The sequence below is a fragment of the Thamnophis elegans genome, chromosome 13 (genome assembly GCF_009769535.1).
Source record: "Thamnophis elegans isolate rThaEle1 chromosome 13, rThaEle1.pri, whole genome shotgun sequence".
Taxonomy (NCBI): domain Eukaryota; kingdom Metazoa; phylum Chordata; class Lepidosauria; order Squamata; family Colubridae; genus Thamnophis; species Thamnophis elegans.
Genome location: NC_045553.1, coordinates 2,180,434 through 2,198,861, shown reverse-complemented (window position 1 = coordinate 2,198,861; position 18,428 = coordinate 2,180,434). Strand labels below are relative to the sequence as shown.

At 45.7% G+C, this 18,428-nt stretch overlaps 1 protein-coding gene across 4 annotated transcripts; it reads left to right on the top strand.

The window, feature by feature from the left end:
• Window positions 1–263: 263 nt before the first annotated feature.
• ABCB9 (ATP binding cassette subfamily B member 9) lies at window positions 264–16,458 on the top strand. 4 transcript variants are annotated; one of them, XM_032229584.1, is made up of 11 exons: window positions 264–882; window positions 3,340–3,454; window positions 4,342–4,472; window positions 5,057–5,262; window positions 6,367–6,564; window positions 7,436–7,564; window positions 8,377–8,565; window positions 10,287–10,460; window positions 12,930–13,089; window positions 13,664–13,797; window positions 14,809–16,458. In XM_032229584.1, the coding sequence occupies exons 1-11, from the start codon at window positions 264–266 to the stop codon at window positions 15,133–15,135; spliced, it is 2,382 nt and encodes a 793-aa protein (XP_032085475.1). In that variant the 3' UTR covers window positions 15,136–16,458. The 4 variants fall into 4 exon arrangements, with proteins under 4 accessions (XP_032085475.1, XP_032085476.1, XP_032085477.1 ...); XM_032229585.1 differs by having other exon boundaries at window positions 13,664–13,800; window positions 14,827–16,458; XM_032229586.1 differs by lacking the exon at window positions 7,436–7,564 and having other exon boundaries at window positions 13,664–13,800; window positions 14,827–16,458.
• The last annotated feature ends 1,970 nt before the right edge of the window (window positions 16,459–18,428 follow it).

Genomic DNA, 18,428 nt, shown 5'->3' with positions numbered 1-18,428 from the left:
GGCATTACCAAAATGGTGTTCCTAATAAATGACTGGTTTTCTTTTGAAACTTGGCTCAAGGCTCATGACTTAATTAGGGCATCTTTCGGAAACCTGACATTAAGAAGTCGTGGGTGAGTAGCCTGTCCTGTTCTTTCCTCTCTTGCAGGAGAAACTGAGCCGTGATGTTGGCGTTAACCCTGGTCTAGGAACTTCGAGTTTCTCCTTCCGATTCTGTTTTTACAATTCCTACCGCTCTACCTCATTCTGGAACCTGTTTTAAGATGCGTGCCTGGGCAGCGGTGGCCAGCACCCTCGTCTTCATAGGGATGGATGTGACGTTGACCACCCTGTTGTATGAATACAACCGCCACAACAGGACTATCCTTCAGGATCTCAAGCACTTCAACATCTTTGACTCCATGCTGGATATTTGGGGGTCTTGCTTGTATCGCAGCTGCCTGCTCTTGGGGGCTTCCATCGGGGTGGCCAAAAACACCAGTTACGGTCCCAAGCGGTTGAAAGGATCCCGGATCTTTATCATCGTGGTCTGTTTGGCGATTGGGATTTACGCCCTGGTCAAGTTGCTTCTTTATTCTGAAGTGAGGAAGACCATCAAGGATCCTTGGTTTTGGGGTTTATTCGCCTGGACTTACATCTCACTGGTGGCCACTTTCTCCTTCTGGCAACTGCTCTCCACTGTGACCCCTGCCAGGGATACTTTGGGGATCAATTCGGAATCCAGGGCCGAAGCAGAAGACATTGGAGACCCCAGTTCTCGTGGGGTTCGGGGAAAGAAAGAGGAGGCCTCAGCTGCCACCATTTGTAAACTCCTGTCCTACACCAGGCCAGATGTCCATTTCCTTGTGGTGGCCTTTTTCTTCCTCTTGCTAGCTGCTTTAGGTGAGTGATTTGGGGATAAAAATAGAATGACATGGAATGGAACGCTCCTTATTGTCATTGTGTTATGCCTGAAAGTTTGCGGCAGTAAAACTGGTAGTGTAGATGTTGGTTAAAATAACATTCACCAAACGTTTGGTGGTTTTGTGGGAAATGTCTATATCAAATTGTAGGTTAATGTTAGCTAGAACCAGTTCAGCAAGTTCTGACCATTTCTGGTGAACTGGTAGCGGAAATTTTGAGTAGTTCGGAGAATTGGCAAATACCACCTCTGGCTGGCCCCGTCCCCATCTATTCTCTGCCTCCCGAGTCCCAGCTGATCAGGAGGGAATGGGGATTTTGCAGTAACCTTCCCCTGTAGTGGGGAGTGAATGGGGATTTTGCAATAACCTTCCCCTGAAGTGGGGAAGGAATGGGGATTTTTCAATAACCTTCCCCTGAAGTGTGGAGGGAATGGAGATTTTGCAGTAACTTTCCCCTGTAGTGGGGAGGGAATGGGGATTTTGCAGTATCCTTCCCCTGAAGTGGGGAAGGAATGGGGATTTTTCAATAACCTTCCCCTGAAGTGTGGAGGGAATGGAGATTTTGCAGTAACCTTCCCCTGTAGTGGGGAGGGGGGATTTTGCAGTATCCTTCCCCTGAAGTGGGGAAGGAATGGAGATTTTGCAGTATCCTTCCCCTGGAGTTGGGGGGGATGGAGGTTTTGCAGTATCCTTCCCCTGGAGTGGAGAGGGAATGGGGATTTTGCAGTATCCTTCCCCTGGAGTGGGAAGAGAATGGAGATTTTGCAATATCCTTCCCCTGAAGTGGGGAAGGAATGGGGATTTTGCAGTATCCTTCCCCTGGAGTGGGGAGGGAATGGGGATTTTGCAATATCCTTCCCCTGAAGTGGGGAAGGAATGGGGATTTTGCAGTATCCTTCCCCTGGAGTGGGGAAGGAATGGGGATTTTGCAGTATCCTTCCCCTGGAGTGGGAAGAGAATGGAGATTTTGCAATATCCTTCCCCTGAAGTGGGGAAGGAATGGGGATTTTGCAGTATCCTTCCCCTGAAGTGGGGAAGGAATGGGGATTTTGCAGTATCCTTCCCCTGGAGTGGGGAAGGAATGGGGATTTTGCAGTAACCTTCCCCTGGAGTGGGAAGAGAATGGGGATTTTGCAATATCCTTCCCCTGAAGTGGGGAAGGAATGGGGATTTTGCAGTATCCTTCCCCTGGAGTGGGGAAGGAATGGGGATTTTGCAGTATCCTTCCCCTGGAGTGGGGAGGGAATGGGGATTTTGCAATATCCTTCCCCTGAAGTGGGGAAGGAATGGGGATTTTGCAGTATCCTTCCCCTGAAGTGGGGAAGGAATGGGGATTTTGCAGTATCCTTCCCCTGGAGTGTGGAGGGAATAGGGATTTTGCAGTAACCTTCCCCTGAAGTGGGGAGGGAATGGGGATTTTGCAATATCCTTCCCAGTGGTGGGTTTCAAAAATTGTTCGAACCTACTCTGTGGTGTGGCCTCCTTTGTGGGAGTGGCTTGCCACCCATGTGAGCGGATATGAAGATACCGACGACACTTGTAAGAAACACCTTAAATTACCTCACACACAGCACTGGCATGCATAAGAATATGATGTAAACTTGTTTTTTAAAAGGCATCTTTGGTTTGCATTAAAACAACTTCAACACATGCAATGTTCTGATTGCACCACAAATGCAGTAGTCATCCTTACCTTTCACAGAGGCACTGAGTTTTATAAATAGGAGCATGATAGTGTAGAATAATCATATCCAAGGACCAGTGGTGGGTTTCAAAAATTTTTGGAACCTCTTCTGTAGGTGTGGCCTGCTTTCCGGGTCCACTGGTGGAATCTCTTCTAACCGGTTCGGTAGATTTGACGAACCGGTTCTACCGAATAGGTGCGAACTGGTAGGAACCCACCTCTGATCCTTCCCCTGGAGTGGGGAGGGAATAGGGATTTTGCAGTAACCTTCCCCTGAAGTGGGGCGGGAATGGGGATTTTGCAGTATTCTTCCTCTGGAGTGGGGAGGGAATAGGGATTTTGCAATATCCTTCCCCTGGAGTGGGGAGGGAATGGAGGTTTTGCAGTATCCTTCCCCTGCCATGCCCCACAAGCCAAGCCACACCTACCAAGCCACACCCACAGAGCTGGTAGTAAAGAAATTTGAATCCCACCACTGGCTAAGAACCATTGTAGTGGGTTTATCCAAGGATGGAGAACATTCTTAAACTCCATGTGACATCACTGAGAAGATGGGTGGTCACTTCTCTTGTGATCTGAAACATCTGGGAGGTCGCTGTATGTCCATCCCTGCTTAGCACTATCAACTAATTCCCAACTTTTTCCAATCTTTTGAGACTTGGGAAAGAAATTGCTCTGAAGGTGACCCTGAAATTTTTTGCTTATGTCCTGATTGGCTTTTCACTTTTATTCTAATGTTTTGCTTCTCAACAGGGGAAACGTTCCTGCCATACTACACTGGCCAAGCCATTGATGGGATAGTCATCCAGAAGTCCATGGACCAGTTTTCCAAGGCAGTGGTGATCATGGCCCTTCTAGCCATTGGAAGGTAGCTTTCTTAGAGTGTTGGTATGTTTACTACCTTAAAACCTGAAGATTGGAGAGTGTGGTGGTTGTGTGAAGTGTCTTGCAATGGTTCTGGGCTGTGATTTAGATTGTCTCTTAGGTAGGGCCCAGATTTCCAAGAATTTGCAGGTTCTAGAATCGTGGAAATAACAAAAGTAAATTGTATGGAATAATCCTGGGAGTTTTGCTTGATATGGATGTATTATTTGGAACTGTGTGGGGGAAATCTTGCAGGGATGGAAAGGTATGGGGAAGTTAATAAATTCCTCAAATTGAAATATCCCAGAGTACAGAATAACAGAATTGGAAGGGACCTTGGAGGTCTTCTAGTCCAACCCCCTGCTCAGGTAGAAAGCCCCACACCACTTCAGACAAATGGTTGTCCAATCTCCTCTTAAAAACCTCCAGTGTTGGAGCATTCACAACAACTGGAGGCAAGTCGTTCCACTGATTAATTGTTTTCACTGTCAAGAAATTTCTCCTTAGTTCTAAGTTGCTTCTCTCCTTGATTAGTTTCCACCCATTGCTTCTTGTCCTGCCTGAAGGTGCTTTGGAGAATAGCTTGACTCCCTCTTCTTTGGGGAAGTCCCTTAGATATTGGAAGATCTCCTTTACAGAAGCCTGCAGGCGGAGTTCCGTGTGAAAGGTCCAGGTTTTATTCCTGTCCATTAAAGATGCTGATTTTGCAGAATATTCTCTCTTGGTTTTAAAATTACATTTGAATGTAATGTTGGGAGCAAGATCTGAGTTGAATCCTACAGGTGTCTCTCCGAAGCATTTCTTTCTTGATAGCGTACAGGGAATCTTGGGCTTAAGGGTGTTGCTTTTTTGGTCTCTGTCGATCCTATAACATCTCTTATCTGCAATCAGCTCATTTACCGCAGGTATCCGAGGCGGCCTCTTCACCCTGGTCTTCGCCAGACTGAATATCCGGCTCCGTAACAGGCTGTTCCGGTCGTTAGTGGTGCAGGAAATGAGTTTCTTTGACGAAAATCTCACCGGTGAGTTCCTCACCGTCAGGAATGGGGATCCCATCGCCCTGCAAATATCGATCAACTGCAGAATCACTGATCAGGCTGCCTGGAAATTGTAGTTCAGGAGAACTGTAGGCTGGCGGGTTGAATGCTTTTAGTGTAGACCGGGGGGGGGGGGTGTCAAACGCAAGGCAGACGGGCCGGATCCGGCCCACCGGCAAAAACGTAGCTGGGGAGTGCCATGTACGGTTGTAGGAGGCCATCACAGCCGAAAATGGAGCTCTTTTTTGCTGGCAAAGCACTCGGGCCACCATAGGCGCCCCCAACATGAGTGACATCAAGCTGGCCGCGCCCCTCTGTTCATGCCTCACCTCCCGAGATCAAACACAATCCTGGGGCGGCCCTCAATGAAATTGAGTTTGACACCCCAGTGTTTCTCAACTTCGGCAACTTTACGACATGTGGACTTCAACTCCCAGAATCCCCAGATCTTAAAAGTTTCTGAAACTTGAGAATATGGGCTTCGCTGGAAAAATCAGAGTCCTTCTTCAGTGCTGTTTTCTATAGATTGTGTTCTCTTGTTATGTTTTGTCTTCCTTCCTCTCTTGCAGGCGACATCATTTCCCGACTGACATCGGACACGACCATTGTGAGCGATCTCGTCTCCCAAAACATCAACATCTTCCTGCGCAACCTGGTCAAAGCCACCGGAGTCATTATTTTCATGTTTAGTCTCTCGTGGCAGCTGTCCTTGGTGACCTTCATGGGCTTCCCTATAATCATGCTGATGTCAGACGTTTACGGGAAGTATTATAAGGTTGGTTTTGTGAGGTTCTCAGAAGGATCGGCTATTCCTTTAACCCTTTGCAGTATTTGGGGGAAGACCTCTTAAACCTTCTGTTGCTAGTTATGGTCAACGGGCATACCTGAATGGTCACGTATATTGTTCAAACATTTGTAGGCTAATGTTGAGTTTTCATCAGGCTCCCAAAACTGTGAAAGATGCTCAGTTACTTGTAAACAAGTTCCTTTGACGTTCCTCACCTGCAGACTGAATCTTGCCAAACTAAAGCAACTACTTACATCGCTAAAGATATACACTGAGAACTTCTAGGGAGGAGCCCTCTTAATTCTCTTCCTCTGAAGGAAACTCTAAACTTTGCTGTCTCTTAGTCCTCTGGAATGCAGCCCCTCCCTTCTGGGAATCCAGACAATCTTCCACCACATTTTTTCTTCTCAAAGCCACATCTGGACCTGGATCAGGCGTGGGATTCTACCGGTTCAGGCAAACCAGTAGCTCAAACGATCAGCTGGGAGCGAACCGGTTTGCCCCGGTGATCAAATGGGCGCACCTGCCCGCACTATTTTCCTACCTTATATCTTCTCAGCTGCTTTGCAACGCAGAGCAGGTTGAGTTGCGTGAATCAGCTGTGTTACTCCTCCGAAGAAACCCAGAAGTGAAGATTTCTTCAAATCGCGCACCTGGGCGCAAATTGTGCGATTACCGAAGCGGTTGTTAAACCAGGAGGATCCCACCACTGACCCGGATACTGATTACACATATATAAAAAGAGCCGAGGTGGCGCAGTGGTTAGAGTGCAGTACTGCAGGCCACTTCAGCTGACTGCTAACTGCAGTTTGGCAGTTCAAATCTCACCGGCTCAAGGTTGACTCAGCCTTCCATCCTTCCGAGGTGGGTAAAATGAGGACCCAGACTGTGGGGGCGATATGCTGACTCTGTAAACCGCTTAGAGAGGGCTGAAAGCCCTATGAAGCGGTATATAAGTCGAATTGCTATTGCTATATATGCACATAGATGTATTTGTATTTGGCATCTGGAACTCCCATGTGAGCTCCCAAATTTTGAGGGCGGCTTGGAGAACTGTGGAAGTAGAGCCTTTTCTTTCTTTTTACCAAGTAGAAGCTCTCTAAGGAAGTCCAGAATGCTTTGGCCAAGGCGAACAACACTGCCGAAGAGACCATCTCTGCTATGAGGACAGTTCGCAGCTTTGCCAACGAGGAGACCGAGGCAGACGTCTACTCGGAGAAATTGCAACAAGTCTACCAACTCAACAAAAAGGAGGCTATGGCTTACACTTACTACGTGTGGTCCAATGGAGTAGGTTGAAACGCTTCTTCCTTCTCTCTTCCTCTGACTTTCTTTTCAACTGACATCACTAAGAGCTCTATTCCATCTTAGCTTAAAGCAGAGGTGGAAGGTATGGGGTTTTTCGTTTTCCTTTTTATCCTTTCCGTCCTTTCTCCAATTATGCTCTGGACACACGGTTAGGAAGTTAAAGGGATTCCCAGTTGTATACCGAAAGAGCCAGGTGTTTCTCTTAGGCGAAGAGTAAATAAGAGCACATTTGTTGCGCCAAGTATTTCTTCGGAGTTGAGTTCACATCAGCAGCTGCCTGAAGTCTCATGTGTACATTGCTAGCTTAGGAAAGCGCCGATAGAAGAGAACATCCTGGAGTCCTTCGGGATTGGGTGGCATATAAGAGCCGAGGTGGCGCAGTGGTTAAATGCAGCACTGCAGGCTACTTCAGCTGACTGCAGTTCTGCAGTTCGGCTGTTCAAATCTCACCGGCTCAGGGTTGACTCAGCCTTCCATCCTTCCGAGGTAGGTAAAATGAGGACCCGGATTGTTGTTGGGGGCAATATGCTGACTCTGTAAACCGCTTAGAGAGGGCTGAAAGCCCTATGAAGCGGTATATAAGTCTAACTGCTATTGCTATTGCTATATAAATTTTGATAATAAATAAATCAATAAACAAACATTGGTAGCTCAGGGTTGAACTGTGGGGTCCTTGGTGCTCTCTGAGCTTGCAGGCGTTTCGTGACCAATCTAGCTAACATCATCAGTGCTGCTGATAGGAAAGTGTTTTGTGTGTCTGAAGAAGTAGACCGGGCCTTGTCCAATTTGGTGCCCTTAATGACTTAAGTTGGAGTTCAGCTCCAAAAGTTCAGGTGTTTGTCCTTGATTCCAGCTCACCCTGCTCATCGTTCAAGTGAGCATCTTATATTATGGAGGCCACCTGGTGATCACTGAACAAATGACAAGCGGCAACTTGATATCCTTCATCATTTATGAATTCGTCTTGGGAGACTGCATGGAGGTAAGTGACGCTTTTTTTAAACCATCTCTCCATTCTTGTCTGAAAGGAATCCGCGTCTCTGAACTCAGCTCGGCTTCTTTGAATATTTTCTCATATGTATCAGCTGGGCTTTTGTCAATATGAAGACTGAAATATTTTTACAGAATTTTTCAACTAAATCTGTCCCTAAAATACTTCATAACTCTCCGGCTAAAATCAGAGGTATCTGGTGGCATTTTAATTATGGGTTTCCCCCTCATTTTGTGGAATCTGTTGCAGATTCTCAGCTGCAGATCCAGCAATTTACAATTTAGAATGGTTCCACCACAAATGCGCGAACGACAAAAGCGCGCCTGACTAAACCGCGCCGACAAAACCGCGCCGACGAATGAGCGCTGAAGCGCGCCAACAACAGCGCGCCGACAGAAGTGCGCTGTAACCGTAACCCTAAACCTAACCATAAACCTAACCCTAAACCTAACCCTAAACTTAACCCTAAACCTAACCCTAAACCTTACCTTAACTTAAATCGCGCTTCTGTCGGCGCGCTGTTGTCGGCGCGCTGTTGTCGGCGCGCTGTTGTCGGCGCGTTTTTGAGATCGCGTTTTTAGCGCCGCAGTTTTGTCGGCTCGCTTTTGTCGTTCGCGCATTTGTCGGGTCACGATTTAGAACTCTTGTAGAAATATAAAACTTATCCAAAGCTATATTTTCTCCGACATATTTTTTTCCCCAAATGCAGAACAGTTAGCTCTTCTTATAACCCCCGTTGCACAGTAAGATTTCTCGTCAAATGACAACACCTTCTTGTAATTTTCTTTCTTTCTCTCTCTTAGTCCATTGGTTCAGTTTACAGTGGCCTCATGCAGGGTGTGGGAGCTGCTGAAAAGGTATTTGAGTTCATAGACCGCCAGCCCACGATGTTGAACGATGGGACGTTGGCTCCTAGCCAACTGGAAGGGAAATTGGAATTCAAGAATGTCACTTTTGCTTACCGCACACGCCCTTCATCCCAAGTCTTACAGGTAAGTGTCTCCTACCTGTAAATTTTTGGTCCGCGCTCAAGCCTTCTCATTCTGCCTTGTGGGTTTTAGCAGCAGGAAGACAGGGTAACAAAATACCTTGTATGTTACTTTTTTTTTTTTTTGTTCAAAAGTTTTATTTCTTTTAAAACAAACATTTCATCATTCCTCAATCAGTAAGACATCGAAGTACAATTTTTTGTGTGTCAAAATAGTTCTAGTTTACCACCAAATTCTTGTTTAACCTAATGTATAACCCTCCCTCCCTCCCCCCTCCCCAACCCCCCTCCTCCTCCCCCCCCTGACTTCCCAGAACCCGTAAACGGTATGGATTTTTAACAAACACAGTCTAAAATCTATTGAGAAAAAAAGGAATAAAGAAATTAATGACATCTCTACATTGATCTTAGCTTCTTCTTGCTGAGCTAACTTTAAACAATTTAAATCATTTCTGATCTTAAGCATAGGCTAACTGGAGTTTCTTGGTCCCATATTTATTTTGTATATAGTCGATCCATTTTTTCCAGTCTCGTTTATATCTCTCATTTGAGTGATCTTTAAGATATGCCGATATTTTAGCCATCTCGGCTAAGTTTGTCACTTTCAATGTCCATTCTTGGATTGTAGGCAGGTCTTCCTTCTTCCAGTATTGCGCCACCAACAGTCTTGCTGCCGTTATTAGGTGCAGAATCCTGTAATTTGTATGTTAACGTATGCAGGTTACAATTCTTGCCACCTCTTTGGTCCTCCTGAGGATCACACGCAAATTTCCAGTGTTATTAGCTATCGTTTGAGTAGCTTTTGGCTAGATTCGCACAACATGCTTTCTACATTTTCGTTGGGTCTGAGTGTGTTATGTGTACAAAGCACTCTGGGGCTGTGCTATGTTTAATTAACTACCCTTAAGCTATAGTTTAATTGAAGTACCGTATTTTCACGCATATATCCCGCCCACGCAAATAACCCGCAGGTTTTCAAGATTTATGTAAAAAAGTTTTTATATACCCCGCCTTCTTATATAACCCGCGACGATTAAGCCATCGGACCTCCCCATTATAACCAATCGACGTAAGCTGCGCTTACTCACTGGTGAGTAATCATGGAATGGATTGGTACCGGTGGGAATCGGGAGGCGCTGGGGGGAGGAGACAGCCCTCCTCTCCTCCTTCTCCCCCTTTGCGGAGTTCATTTCACCTCCTCGCGTCACAGCCAGCCCCTGTGCTGCGCCGCCACGGGCGGCAGAAGCTCCGGAACGGAGTGGAAGTTCTCTGCGCGAGTGAAACAGCCCCCGTCTCCCTTTAGTTAATCTGTTAGTCGCTGTCGTGTAAAATATTTTCCGTATACCCCGCCCACTTTTATACCCCGGGGGGGGCATGCGGGGTAGGTAAAACGCACATTGCCCGCGGGTTATATGCGTGAAAATACGGTACGTAAAAACAGGTCTATCGTGTTAGATGGAGATTTTCATTAGTCCAAAATTCCAGCTTTTTTTTCAAGCATACAAAATTCCGGAAGAATGATGAAAAGAACAAGTGCTAAACTTTCTGCCATGGTTCTAAAACTACACTTTCTTCATATTGGTTCTTTGGAGTTTTGGTGGGAACCAAGGAATGTCTTTTCAAGTGGCTTCCAGCTCTTGGCGCACCCCTGCCTTGGACAGGTAACCCCCAAAATATAGCAAGTCATGGATGATGAGAGATGATGACGATCTGCTTGTCTTGTAGGATGTCTCCTTCACTCTCCATCCTGGGAAGGTGACAGCATTGGTGGGTCCTTCAGGCAGCGGGAAGAGTTCCTGCGTCAACATCATAGAGAACCTCTACCCTCTTCAAGAGGGCCAGGTTCTTCTGGACGGGCAACCTATCGATATGTATCAACACAAGTATCTTCACTCGGTGGTATGAATCGCCAATGGTTGGGTCTCTAGATTTGGCTGAGTATGACAAGATTCATTTTCCAAGAAAAAAGAACATTCTAGCTCTCCAAGTTCTGGAGATAGATTTGCAAGTACTTGTGATGAAATCTCCATGGATGGTTTAGGTTTCCAACTGTCCCATTTCTCCTTGGAGCTCACAGCTGCCAAGTTCCATTGGTTAAATGAAATCAATCCTCGCTTTCTTTTGACTGCAAATTGTGCAACGTTTGGAGAGCTGATCTTCAACTTCTCCTTTACCACAGTATACAAACCCATTCCGCTGTTGGTATTCTTTTATACCTGCCCTGGAGGAGTGCGGAAGGAGGAATGTTAAATCTGGCTCTGAAGAAAGCTATTCTTTGTTTTGGGAAGATCAGGTCATTTAGATATCTTGCCGATTCTCACACTCCCTGTTTGATTCTGTCCCTTCTGTGGAGAGGCAACCTATTTAGTTCTTCTTGGAACTCCATGTCCTTCATTCTATTGATAACTTCTTGCTTTGCTTGGACAAAGCCTAGGGATATTAAGAATACCGGTGAGATCCCATGAGAGTCCAGCTTGTGATCAATTGCCTGTTTCCAGAGGGAGGGGAAATGGTCAGTCAACACTAGTGGGGACAGTCCCTCTGGAAAGAAATGCATTTTAAGCCGTGACCCGTCAAATGCGCGCACGTCAAAAGCGCGCCGACAAAACCGCAGCGAGAAAACAGCGAGGATGAAATCGCGCCCACAGAAGCGTGCCGATAAATGCGCGCCGTTGAAAGCGCGATTAGGGTTAAGGTAAGGGTTAGGGTTAGGGTATTAAGTTGTTTTTGCGTTGTTTCTTGATGGTGCACTTTCGTCGGCGCGCATTTATTGGCGCGCTTCTCTGGGCACGATTTCATCCTCGCTGTTTTCTCGCTGCGGTTTTCTCGGTGCGCTTTTGTCGAGCGCGCATTTGTCGGTGAACCATTTTAAGCCAAGGAATGATCATCATCTTCCAGGCTCTTACCTGAATTTGAGGCATGCCTGTCTCAACTCTTAACTGGGCATTTGGAGTTCCTTTGGGTGCGGCTAAGGTGGCTGGCAGGAATTTGGTTTGTGTGGTTTCTAGCAAGTCTTTCTTTGCAAGGATTCCTGTTTGTGCCCCCTATAGAATTTGCGCCAATGTTTTGGCCACAAAAAGTTTTAAGGCAGCAGGTACTAACTGCCCCTCTGCCTGTGTAAAAGAAGCGTTTAATTGCGTTAGAGGACTGATCTTGGATTCCCAAAACAGAGAGAATTGGTTCCTTGAGTGATGGTTCATCATCATATTCAGGGAAATACCGGTAGTCCTCGACTTACAACAGTTTGTTTCGTGGCTCTTCGAAGTTACAACGGCACGGGAAAAAGTGACTTACGACCGCTTTTCACGCAACCATTGCGACATCCTTACGTCGCGTGATTAAAATCCAGCTGCTTGGCAACTGGCTTATATTTATGACCATTGCACTCTCCTGGGGTCATGTGACCTTCTTTGGTGACTCTCTGGCGAGCAAAATCAACGGGGAAGCAAGATTTCACTTAACAGCCATGTTACTCAACTAACAACTGCAGCAAATCCCTTAACTGGTTGCAAAATGGAGCAAAATTCACTTGACAAATGTCTTGTTTAGCAGCAGAAGTTGGGCTCCGTTGCAATCGTAAGTCGAGAACTACCTGTAGATACAAGAGAAGATAGTTTCAGAAGAGTCATAAGGGTGGATGTATGCTGCTGCATGATTCACCAAGACCCATTACATCATGTAATTTCCATCATTCATTTGTTTTGACAATAGACGTCTGTGAGTGATGGTAATCAGTTCAATTTCTTCACTAGTTCTTCATCCCCTCTTGTGGCCCGCCAGCAGCCACAGAGATGGCAGCCAATTCGGACAGTGAGGAGAGTTGGGGAGGAACCTGGGCCAGTCCTGGAGTCTGGGGAAGGCTCGGATGAGGGCTCTGTGTCGGAGGCAGACAGGGGGCCAGGGCCATCCGACAGTTATCAGCTGCCTTCGGAGTCAGAGATCAGTGAGGCAGAAGAACAGCGAGAACCTGTTCCCAGTGTGTGCATGCGCAGAGTGGCCAGACAAAGGGAAGATCTAAAGAATGGGTCGACTTGGGAGTAAGGCCACAGGTGGACGGTGAATGGCCCCTCCCAGAGGAAATAAAAGAGGAGTGAAAGGGGAGTGGAGTTTGCAGGAGACCATTAGTTCGCTTCATTGGCTTGTGACTCTCCGAGTCTCCTTGCCAGATTTGCAGATCTCCACCTGGCAGCTCTCCAAGCCAGATGAGGTCTGTGATTGTAAATCCTCCCTCGAAAGACTTTGCTGGAGGTGAAGGAGCAGAATTCACAGGGAATTAATAAAAGGGTTTTTGTTGGGACCAGGAGTTTGCTTCATGCTCTCGGGAAGCCTCGGTCAGAACATCCTTGCTGAACCCCGTTGTCTTTTTAGATCTCCCTGGTGAGCCAAGAGCCAATCCTGTTTGCCCGATCCATCGCAAAAAATATCTCTTACGGTTTGGATTCAGGCCCGTACGAATTAGTCGTTCAAGCTGCCCAAAATGCCAACGCCCACACCTTTATTATGGAGTTGCAAGACGGCTATCACACAGGTAAGGTCTGACACCACAATCCTTCTTGCAGCAAATTAATCAGCTTCGAAATTGGGGCCTTTAGCGCCACCTTAAGGCGCATATTACGAGGGACGCGGTGGCTCAGGGGCTAAGACACTGAGCTTGTCGATCAGAAAGGTCGGCAGTTTGGTGGTTCGAATCCCTAGTGCCACATAACGGAGGGAGCTCCCGTGACTTGTCCCAGCTTCTGCCAACCAAGCAGTTCGAAACCACATTAAAAAATGCAAGTAGAAAAACAGGAACCACCTTTGGTGGGAAGGGAACAGGGTTCCGTGCGCCTTTGGCATTGAGTCATGCCGGCCACATGATCACGGAGACGTCTTCAGACACCGCTGGCTCTTCGGCTTTGAAATAGAGATGATCACCGCCCCCTAGAGTCGGGAATGACTAGCACATATGTGCGAGGGGAACCTTTACCTTTACTTTTAAGAAGCATATTAATTTTGTTGTTGTTGAAGTCAGATTAACATTGGCTGACTGGATGGCTTATAAAAAAAATCCTGCAGATTTGAGTATTCTATTTTCCCCCCTCTTTATTTCCTTCCTCCTGCAGAAGCTGGTGAGAAGGGAACCCAACTTTCCGGCGGTCAAAAGCAGAGAGTGGCTATTGCTAGAGCTTTAATCAGGAACCCACCGATCCTGATTTTGGACGAAGCTACGAGTGCTTTAGATGCAGAGAGTGAAAATGCGGTGAGCAAATTCACGGGTTTCCTGTTCAAACTTCCTGAACCTTCAGCAGAATTTGTCCTTCCCTAAGATGTCTTTTGCACACAAAAAGAGATTCTATCGTTCAAGAGAGCATTTTTGAATCATGGCAACTTTTAAGACCTGCAGACTTCAACTCCCAGAATTCCCCCAGCCACGTCACATGGCCGACTTTAATTGAAGGTTGTCAATTAAATCCTTGAGAAAAATAAAAATAAGTTAAGCCAAAGGTTAGGTTTACCCAAGGGACACATTTTCGGGGTTTTCCCCAAACATTGAAAACAGGCTGTGTTTATACAAACCGCCATCAAATTATCAAAATTAATCGCAACTAAACTTGAGCTGCATGGGGGATCGCAGCTCCTAACTTGATTGAACATGTTTTGAACATAAGCTATATTATTAATAAGGGCTTGAGGGCTTTTATTTAAACCTCCTCTGTTCCTGTTACTTTTGTTTTGGTGTTTAATTGATTGGAAGCTCTCGTGAGTGAATAGATTTGACTATTTTCCTGTCTTGTGTTTTGGGTGATGGGATATATTGGGCGGAAAAATGGGGATATCTGAGAGACCGCCTCCTGCTACATACCTCCCAACGGCCGATAAGAACTCATAGGCTAGGCCTCCTCCGAGTGCCGTCGACCGGACAATGCCGGCTGGCGACCCCTCAGGGTCTACCTTTTCTGTAGCTGCTCCGGCTCTGTGGAACGATCTCCCCGCAGAGATCCGGACCCTTCCCACTCTTGCGGCCTTCCAAAAAGCCACCAAAACCTGGCTGTTCCGGCAGGCCTGGGGCTGTTGATCTATGAATTAGGTCCAGCCCCTAGCTAAGCCGAACGTATGTTGTGTTTTTTAAACTGTTTTCATTTCTCCCCTATTTGTTATTTTATTTTATCTCGTATTTGTAAGCCGCCCGGAGTCCTACGGAATTGGGCGGCATATAAGCTTATTAAATTACAAATTATTACGATGTCTTTTTCTTGATGTAATCCAGCTTTCTTCTTCTTGGCAGATTCAGGAAGCTATTTATGGACATGTGCAGAATCACACGGTCCTGGTCATCGCCCATCGGCTGAGCACTGTGGAAAAGGCACACCACATCATTGTTCTCGACAAGGGCCGTGTGGTACAGCAAGGGACACATAAGCAGCTGATGGAAGAAGGCGGCCTTTATTGCAAGCTGGTGCAAAGACAGATTCTTGGCCGTGAAACAGGCACGGGGGACAGCTGTCCAGTGGATGGCGGCTTGGCTAACATCCAGAGAGGTTCTCCCAAGACAGGGTTGGCAGAAGAGGTAAAGAAGGGACCCCACATCTGCTGAACTTAGAGATGCTCAACTGGACCGCCCGGCTGTCAACTGATCCCAGAATCGAATGTTAACGAGGGTTCTCATCAAACCCCAGATGGGAGAGTTATCTTTCATAGGGCTTCCTGGTCTTCCTTATCTGAGGTGGCTAATTAGAGATAGCTGTAGAAGAGAGAGAAAACCAGATGCGATTCTCTTAATGGGATGTGTCTTCTTCTTCCCACGGATACCTCTTGCAAACTTTGCTCTTGCCTATAAGTGGGCATGGTTTTTAGGGGCATGTGCCGTATGGAAGAATAAGGATCTTTGACGGATCTCCACAAAGCATCAGTACCACGATGGGCCAGGATGGAAACAACGTGCTTGGGATTGGCATTGAAGCCAACCGGTTGACTTTGGGATCACTCTTGGTGCCTACAGATGTGCTTTGCGCTTCCGCGAAAGTCGAACTGGACCGCCAGATCAAACGCTCTTTCCACAGGGGGAGCTTGGCTCATCTGGAATGTAGAACATCTGGATGTGTACACGTTGTCGTCCAGGTCAATGGTCCTCCGTCGAAGTGTGGTACTCTACACCCTGGGATAGTCACAAGCTGCGTTATGCATGAAGGTTTTCTTAACAAAACCAGCGCTGTTTCAGTTGGGGAGGGGTTTATTTCCGATTGCTCTCAGAGGTAGCGGTAGCAGCATCCCCGATGGTATTGCAATAACATTTCCAGCCATAACAACAGAGAGAAGGAGAGGATGGCATCTGTGGTCTGCAGTGCATACCTGGATGGCAATAAAGGTGGAGAGAGAGCCTCGGTTAGGGGAAATGGGCAGTTTTATTGCAGTTTACATTTTTATTGCTGGTATGCACAGTTGCGCATCACCTGGGTGGGGCACCTGAATATCCCAACTAGCAAGTCGGCTCTGTTTGCAAATTATTTATTTCTCTAGAACAAAGGTTTTTGTTTTTCTCCTCCTCCTTTTTTTATGCCTAAAATCAGTTTTAAAATAGGCCCATTCCGCCAGGAAACATTTCCTGCCCAATTTTATGTTCGGATATAGATTCCGCTAAACGTTGCAAATATTGAGGGTTACAGTTATTTTGTTGAGTTAATTAGTTCATCATTAAGCACCAGTTCTCCGAATTATTTTGATGGGTTTTGTTGTGTTTAAACAAAGAAAAGGGGTGGGGGTGGGGGAAAACCTTTCCAAATCTAGCTGTGTAATCTGACCTGTTCTGATCTATGACTTTTGCAGCTGGATAAATATTAAGAGTTCTCAGCCAACTATGTGCTTTAAAAACAAAACAAAACTGTGAATTGAGATTGAACAATTACCCACAAACCCTTAATCTTAGCAATTTTGAAAAGGTAATTTGTTCTCTCTGGGTAGCCTTTCCAGTTGCACTCGGTTGTAAAAATGACTCATGCACTTTATCTCATTTTAATTACTTTCTGATACTTGGATGGGCAGATTTTTGTTGTTAGCAAAAAAAAAAAAAAGAAACGCGTGATATTTTAGCAATATTTTACAACTACTTCACTAAATTAAACAAAAAAAAAAGACTACCTCTGATATTCTACTTTTTGTGTGTGTGTCTTCAAGAATCTGTCCCAACTTTTATTGGTAGAGTCACCTCAAGAGAGATAGCAAATGTTTGTTTATTAACAACAACAAAGAATTTAGTCCTGTAATGTAATATTTGTTTATGCTCTGCTGGTGAAAAGAAAAACTTTTTTTTTTCTGATAAAAGCCTTCCCAACTTTGCTTTGCAAAGTAAAATTAATCTATTGCTTCCGTTACTCAAGGTGGCATGGCCAGTGGTCCATAATAATGCAAGTTATGGGCATTTCCTTGACTTTAGCTGGCACCATCGTGAAATTTGTTTTAATGCTGGTTTCGAGGGCCCAGTCCTCACAAAACTTTTTATGCCCCCTTACTCGAGGATTTGGTACTTTATGTGCAGCTTTTGTTCAAGGTTTGATTCATGTACAATTGCACCAACAGGAACACGGTTGGGCAATAAAGTTTGCTGCGTAAAACATACAAGGATTTATGAGAATTTGATCCGGCTGTGAGATGTTTTAATCAGTTGTCTCGAGAAGGTTGAAGGCTTCCTCAGAGGACAGGTAATCCTCGACTTACAACCAAAATTGGGAGCAGAATTTCTGTTGCTAAACAAGGCAGTCGCTAAGGGAGGCCTGCCCGATTTTAAGACCTTTTCGCCACAGTTGCTAAGCGAATGCATCTCCCATCATTAAGTGTATCCAGCTTCCTCCCATTGCTCATGTGTCACTTGCTAAGCTTCTGAATTTTGATCATATGCTGGAAGGATCATAAATCAGGGACCGGTTGTATTATCACTTTTTCAAGTGCCGTTGTAATTTTGAACAGTTGCTAAACGAACAGTTGGGAGTCAAGGATTGCTCGCAGGCTTGCAAATTAAATTCTGCATGAACATTTCCAGTGGCAGATGACTATTGTCATACATTCATCTGGAAGGAGTGGGTGTGCATCCTGAAAGCACAATTATAAATAAATCAGGTCAAACGTCTCCTCCTATTGCAGGAATTATTCAAAGAGGCTGGGTGCCAAGTCTTTGCAATTAACAAAATTAAATACTCATGACAGGTTTAAAAGTGAACCCTGGATGTTATGTACCTAGGCACCGACACACCTCGGCTTGAGGATTTCGTACAGATCATAGGAAGGATTTCATACTGGAAGTGGGGAGTCGGGGAGAATGATGCAATTAAATTGTATTAATAATTGAGCAGCTCCAAATCTGATAGGGTAGTTGAACGCATTCCATTCACTGCAAATGTGTGACTTTATTAAAAAGGAGAAGTGGCCAGTCTCTGGACCTCAAATTCAAGATGATGATGTTTTATGTTCATCCCAAGAACAAAGTCTACTAAAATAATCCTTTAATCCTCAGGGTAGAGAGAGATTGCTCCAAGAAAGAAGAGTTTTCTTTCTTGCAGGGCTCAAATCTTCCTCCAGGAAGCTGGAAGAAATGTAGATTGGTTACCGAATTGTTTCGACAACAATGCTAAACTCTTGGGTTGTTTTCCTCCTATATTTAGATTGCACTAATTATAAAACCCTTAGGAAGAGGGAAAGGGATGGATTTTTCTTTGACCAGAAAAACGCCAAATTTCAAACCAGGAAATCCGTTCTGGGGAAGAAAAAAAAACACCAGATCAGCTGGGTATTGTTGACATGTCTGCATTGTTTAGCTTATCAAGGCTTCCCCAGCAACTGACAAGACACACCTTCAGTTGTGCAATTAAATGGGTTACCATTTAAACCTTGCCCTTG

What these genes read in the sequence shown, in the direction of transcription:
- ABCB9 (XM_032229584.1), top strand. Translation starts at nt 264, where the DNA reads ATGCGTGCCTGGGCAGCGGTGGCCAGCACCCTCGTCTTCATAGGGATG. An exon ending in CTTTGACGAAAATCTCACCG is followed by an intron (nt 4,473 to 5,056) that starts GTGAGTTCCTCA and finishes CCTCTCTTGCAG; the next exon opens with GCGACATCATTTCCCGACTG. An exon ending in GCAAGACGGCTATCACACAG is followed by an intron (nt 13,090 to 13,663) that starts GTAAGGTCTGAC and finishes TTCCTCCTGCAG; the next exon opens with AAGCTGGTGAGAAGGGAACC.